The sequence below is a fragment of the Adelges cooleyi genome, unplaced genomic scaffold, assembly GCF_023614345.1.
Source record: "Adelges cooleyi isolate 19-005CV unplaced genomic scaffold, UGA_ACOO_1.1 ACOO_flye_CR_arks_rails_tigmint_CR_PRNA_247, whole genome shotgun sequence".
In the NCBI taxonomy this organism is placed as follows: Eukaryota; Metazoa; Arthropoda; class Insecta; order Hemiptera; family Adelgidae; genus Adelges; species Adelges cooleyi.
This window is the reverse complement of record NW_026095912.1, coordinates 14,030,585-14,036,096: the sequence shown is the minus strand read 5'-3', so window position 1 is coordinate 14,036,096 and position 5,512 is coordinate 14,030,585. Positions and strand designations below refer to the sequence as shown.

The 5,512-nt window shown below is 36.4% G+C and overlaps 1 protein-coding gene across 1 annotated transcript; it reads right to left on the bottom strand.

Annotated features, from left to right (window-relative positions):
* Positions 1–620: 620 nt before the first annotated feature.
* On the bottom strand, positions 621–4,168 carry LOC126837212 (heat shock protein 60A-like). Its single transcript, XM_050571033.1, has 9 exons — positions 4,013–4,168; positions 3,702–3,954; positions 3,486–3,634; positions 3,283–3,406; positions 3,017–3,185; positions 2,744–2,951; positions 1,992–2,301; positions 792–970; positions 621–734 (listed from the first exon to the last, which is right to left on the bottom strand). The coding sequence occupies exons 1-9, from the start codon at positions 4,166–4,168 to the stop codon at positions 621–623; spliced, it is 1,662 nt and encodes a 553-aa protein (XP_050426990.1).
* Positions 4,169–5,512: the final 1,344 nt, after the last annotated feature.

The window sequence follows — 5,512 nt, the reverse complement described above, 5'->3', positions numbered from 1 at the left end:
TGCTATATTTAAAGTATATGCCTCGGTTTTTTGCATTTTCTGGTAAAAAAAATTAAAACGTAAATACATCAAATCATAAAAAAATAAATACATAACACAGCTATTGGCCAGTTCAATTTGCATTATAAAGCCTATGGTCAAATCTAACGGTCACTGCCTTGCCCACAAAAAGTACTTGAAAAAATGCCTTAAATAAATACAAATAAAATAAAATCTTATTATAAAATTGTATTAAAAACATTTACATATAATTTATCTGCGCCCGAAAAATTGTTATGTGAAACTATCAATTTCAAAGTACCAACAATAACTTGTTCAACGAATCTTGTGAATTCGACATTTTACAACGAGTCTTTTTAGTATGTAAAACAAATTAGGTATTAACGTTTAATTGTATAGATTTTCATTATTTTTATTGCGGGAAAAAAATTGTACTAAACAGAGCAATGTAATTGATTGTGGTAAAAAAAAAAAAATTACAAACAGCGTATCACAAGATTTAATTTCTAGTCCAAAACCGACTACATAATACAAATAAATAACAAAATATAACGTCTGATAGATAATATATTTACAGTAAACAAAAATAAATATCAGTCTATCATTGACTAGACTGACTCTTACGCCACGGCCGACGACTGTTCATCCCTGTTCTGCAACTCCACTACTACCGCTTCCGCCGTGGTCAACAGGGACGCAACACCGGCAGCGTCTTTCAGTGCGGTTTTAACGACCTAATGTATAGAAATCATAATTTTTTTTTTTTTAAATCCAATCCATGGCACACTCACCTTGGTGGGATCGATAATTCCTTTTTCGATCATGTCGCCGTACTCGTTGTTTAACGCGTCGTAACCGTAGTTGTCTGTGCCGTCCAACACTTTAGCGACCACCTCACTTCCGTCTACGCCTGCGTTTTGGGCGATCGTCATGCACGGCATAGTCAACGCGTTCCATACGATTTCAACTCCTGTAAAATTGATCAATAACCGACACAACCGTAATAACGATATGTCATCCTATTGCATTATTACATTAATCATAGATTAAAATATACACTACCGATGAACAATGCCCGTGTTGGCCCCTTTTGGCAACGCGTACAACTATAGGGCAGAACGCGGGAATACCAGTCAGTGGGTAATACCGGTCTATCGCACATAATTTGATAACCGCTGTTATCACCACCTAATACCGGATGTTATCAATTTTTTTTTTATCACTTTTGTAGTGTTTAAAACTCATCTCAATGAATTTCTAATTTTTTACCACATTGCCTGTTTCTAGTATATCACAAACTGGCAACGATTGCGATTTATTTGCTCACAATATACCTATATAAATGCAGCTTCTATGTAAGTACATGTATTTAATAAAAAAAATTCTGATAGGGGTAATACCAGTCAAGACTGATGGGGTAATAACAGTCTAACAAAGCTTTTGTAATAATCTTACCTAATATCCATTAAACATACAACGTCTTTGAACAATATCATTGATTGTCTTTTAGGAACTTAAATTTTCCCCTATCATTTTACATGTGTTTTTTGGTGACTGGTATTACCCCCCCCCCCCCCCCTTTATATGGGTAATGGCGGTCATTTACACTTTTAAAAAAAAATATATTTAACTTAATTTTAAAAATCTGAAACACACAACACCTAACAAGTTTATAGTTGGATTCTGGATATTTTTGAATTCTTGCTTAAGTGGCCGCAATTCCCCCACCTTCTCCTACAGCACAAATATTTTAGTGTGGATTTGGGTCGCTGGGTGGCGCTCAATGGTGGGAAGGGGGTGGCCACAGCTAAACGCAGAAAAAACATAATAACACGTGCAGGCATATTGTGTTTGAAATTTATTCCGGGCCTTTTGACAGAAAAATTAATTCGGATAAAATCGATTTCAGCGTTGGTTCTTTAAATATGCGCATTGTTTATCAATAGTATGTATTTTAATTATACCCCAGTAGTGTATACCACACTACTAACCGATTTGTTGGTCGTCGTTGGACCCCCGTAAGTCGTCCAGTACAGCACAACAACGGATCAGAGCGGTGCCGCCCCCGGGGACGATACCTTGTTCGACGGCAGCGCGGGTGGCGTTCAACGCGTCGTTCACTCGCTCTTTTTTTTCGTTCACCTCCACTTCACTGCTGCCGCCGATTTTCAGCACGGCTATACCGGAAACCAAACGAGCCAAACGTTGTTGCAGTATTTCACTTTTGCCGTTTTCACTAGCTTCGATTTCGTCCCGGATTTTTTCGGCACGGCTTTCCACGTCTTTTTCCGAGCCTTTGCCCTGTTGTGTACAACATTTCATAACGTTAATAAGGCCTAACCGGGGCATATATTTTTCAGCCGAGTCTGCAACCGCGAAAGAGCATTTTCATGTCTCGTTCAAGTACCGAATAAATTTAGAGTAGTGGTGGAATTATAGATAATGAAGCAGAAACAAGCTAGTATATTGAATATTAAAACATCAAGTTTCTGGCTAATATTGTAGTGTTTAACATCTGGCTTAAAACAATTCATAGAGAATTTAGGCCCTTAAACTATTTTACATTTATCATTTAGTTCTAATTTAAACGTTGAACGTACAACATATCTCACACTAATATCCTACCCCATCTTCATCCCCATCCCGTCCCCATTCCCACCCCCAACCCCATCTCCGTGTGGTAACGCTTTTTGCGGTTATATGCCAGAGCTAAGACATGAAAATTTCAAAAAAAAACAATTACCTTCAGCAGTAACGTGTCGTTTTTGGTAATGACCACTTCCTTGACCTCGCCAAAATGTTCGGCCACAATGTCTTCCAATTTCAATTCGTTTCCTTCTTGCCCGAATACTACACCGCCAGTGGCGATAGCCATATCGGTCAACATGTCGTTGCGGTTATCGCCGAAGCCCGGAGCCTTAACGGCGGCCACGTTAAGGCCAAGTTTCAATCTTTTTCAACAGATGTTAGGATTTCACTAAAGAATTATATATGTTATGGAATTACAGTATATTACCTGTTCAATACTAGCATTCCAGTTACATCACTGTGGAAATCTTCAGCCACGATAACGAGGGGTTTGCGTTGGGCGGCGGCTAATTCCAAAGGACGAATTATCGACTGTATAGAAGAAATCATTTTCTCGCTGAACAATACCAAAGCGTCTTGAAATTCCACTTTGGCGCCTGAAACGCAGAAAAATTAAATAAAATGGGAATTCGTTCCAACATAAAATCCAAACATTACACATATTGTACTATTAAATTTGTTACGTTTATTTACCTTTCGCATTATTGACAAAGTACGGCGACACATAACCTTTATCGAATTTCAATCCTTCGATTACTTCCAATTCGTCGTCCAAGGTTTTCCCGCTCTTGACCGTTACTACACCGTCCTTACCCACCTAAAAAGAAAATTATCATCACCACTATTTTCTTATAAATACAGATATAATTTACGACGTATAAATATCATTGTATTACTTTTTCCATCGCAGACGAAACAAGTTTGCCAATGCTATTATCGCCGTTTGTAGCTATTGTGGCTACTTGAGCGATTTCGTCAGAAGTCTGTACCTCTTTAGACAACTTGGACAAATGCTGTTTTGCCGCTTCCACAGCTAACATAACACCTAAAAAAAAAAAATATTATACACTTACCAAAACTTGTTTATATTTACGGGGTAGTAGTGTTTTCACCTTTTCTTATTTCCACCGGGTTGGCTCCTTTGATGATTTTTTCAAATCCTTCTTTGGCAATAGCCCGCGCCAGCACCGTTGCGGTTGTCGTGCCGTCGCCCGCTTGGTCATTAGTGTTGTTGGCTACGTCCTGCACGAGTCTGGCTCCGATATTCTGAAATTTATCTTCCAGTTCAATGCTTTTGGCAACTGTCACGCCGTCCTTTGTGATCTTCGGAGTGCCCCAACATTGTTCCAGGATAACATTTCGTCCCTGTAATGTTTATTAGCACCCGTAATTCGCCAGATCCGCATTGACATTAACGGCTAACCTTTGGACCCATAGTGACTGCTACAGCGTCGGCGAGAACGTCGACCCCTTCGAGCATACGTTTCCTTACTTCGGCTCCAAATTTTACATCCTTGGCGTAATTCCTAAACAAATGTTTGGCAACATTGTTTTTTGCCAATTGAGTGAAACGATACATCTGAAAATTCAAATAATAAAATCCCTCTACTGTTGAAGTCTTAACTGATACGTGAAGATAACTCAACGAGTATTAGATTCATTCGGAAACGATCAAACTATAATGACTGAAATATAAATTCAATAATTTAAGAGGTCATATTATTTTTAAGCCAGATAATATAAAATATTAGCTAGAAACTCGATATGTTTACTAGCCACAAAGGACTTATTTCGAATTCCTTGATTTATTTTTTTGCTGGTGTTCATCAATTTAAATTATTATTTAAGTATGATTTTTAAGTAGCAAAGGGTTTTTTTTTATTTTATCTACTACTATCTAAGACATAAATTCTATATTTCTTGAACATAATCCGACTCATAATGTCCAACTCTTCTCAAGCGGATTCGCATTGACCATTTTTTTTTTCAATTTAATTTATACAAAAAAATGTCATTTTTTTTTTTAATTTAGCGTCTCAGACTAAAAGTATTTTTTTCTTTATAGTTTATGTTATTTTCAAATCAACGGCAACGTGCATGGGCGATTTTGGCAATAAAAACCGCTTTAACTTTGTACCGTCTTAAGTCATAACCAGTTAATAATAAGTGTTGATAAAATGTAATTTTGAAAAACCAATTACCCAATGCGGGTTTATCTGATTACTATTTTTAATAGGGTTGTTTAAACGAAGAAAAAAACCTTGACGACATTGAGTTTATTTTTAATTTCCTATACGTGCTTTTTGGGATTTTCAAAATATATTATGTAAAAATCGACCAAATATTTTACCGAATCAGTTGTTAGCGCTGTTCCAAAGCGCTGATATGGACCAAGTAATAGTTATTAAATACAGATTAGGTTTGCCGAGGTATAAAAATCAGCATTTCCTTGTCAGGCTCAACGTGTGTCCGGTTTATGTATAGAAATATGATAATTATTATTTGACAATGGCGTCGTTATTGCACACTATCAAGTCGATTTTCACCATGTTACTAGTGATGGTATGTAAGTTGTAAATCAAGAGGGTTTCGTGACTACTAATAAAAAAAAAAACATATATCATAACCGGCTCTAACTAAGTTTTGTTTGGGGGGGGGGGGACAAATATATCAGTGTAGTGTTGGGAATTAAATTCAGATTTTTTTTCCAAAGCTTAGATGTTTATTATTAACACAGAAAAAAAAAATATAGCAAATTTTGGCACTAAATTATCATATTTTTTGGTATATATGTTCGTTTTTGTAGATAGAAACGACTTTGTTTCAATATGCAAATATTCGTTGTGAAAGTATTCACCAATTTTCTATTTAGATCTAACAAAAACTATGCAAGTGACAATAATTAAATCATATATATACTTAC

What these genes read in the sequence shown, in the direction of transcription:
- LOC126837212 (XM_050571033.1), bottom strand. Translation starts at nt 4,168, where the DNA reads ATGTATCGTTTCACTCAATTGGCAAAAAACAATGTTGCCAAACATTTG. An exon ending in CTTTGTCAATAATGCGAAAG is followed by an intron (nt 3,186 to 3,282) that starts GTAAATAAACGT and finishes TCTGCGTTTCAG; the next exon opens with GCGCCAAAGTGGAATTTCAA. An exon ending in GAATTATCGATCCCACCAAG is followed by an intron (nt 735 to 791) that starts GTGAGTGTGCCA and finishes TCTATACATTAG; the next exon opens with GTCGTTAAAACCGCACTGAA.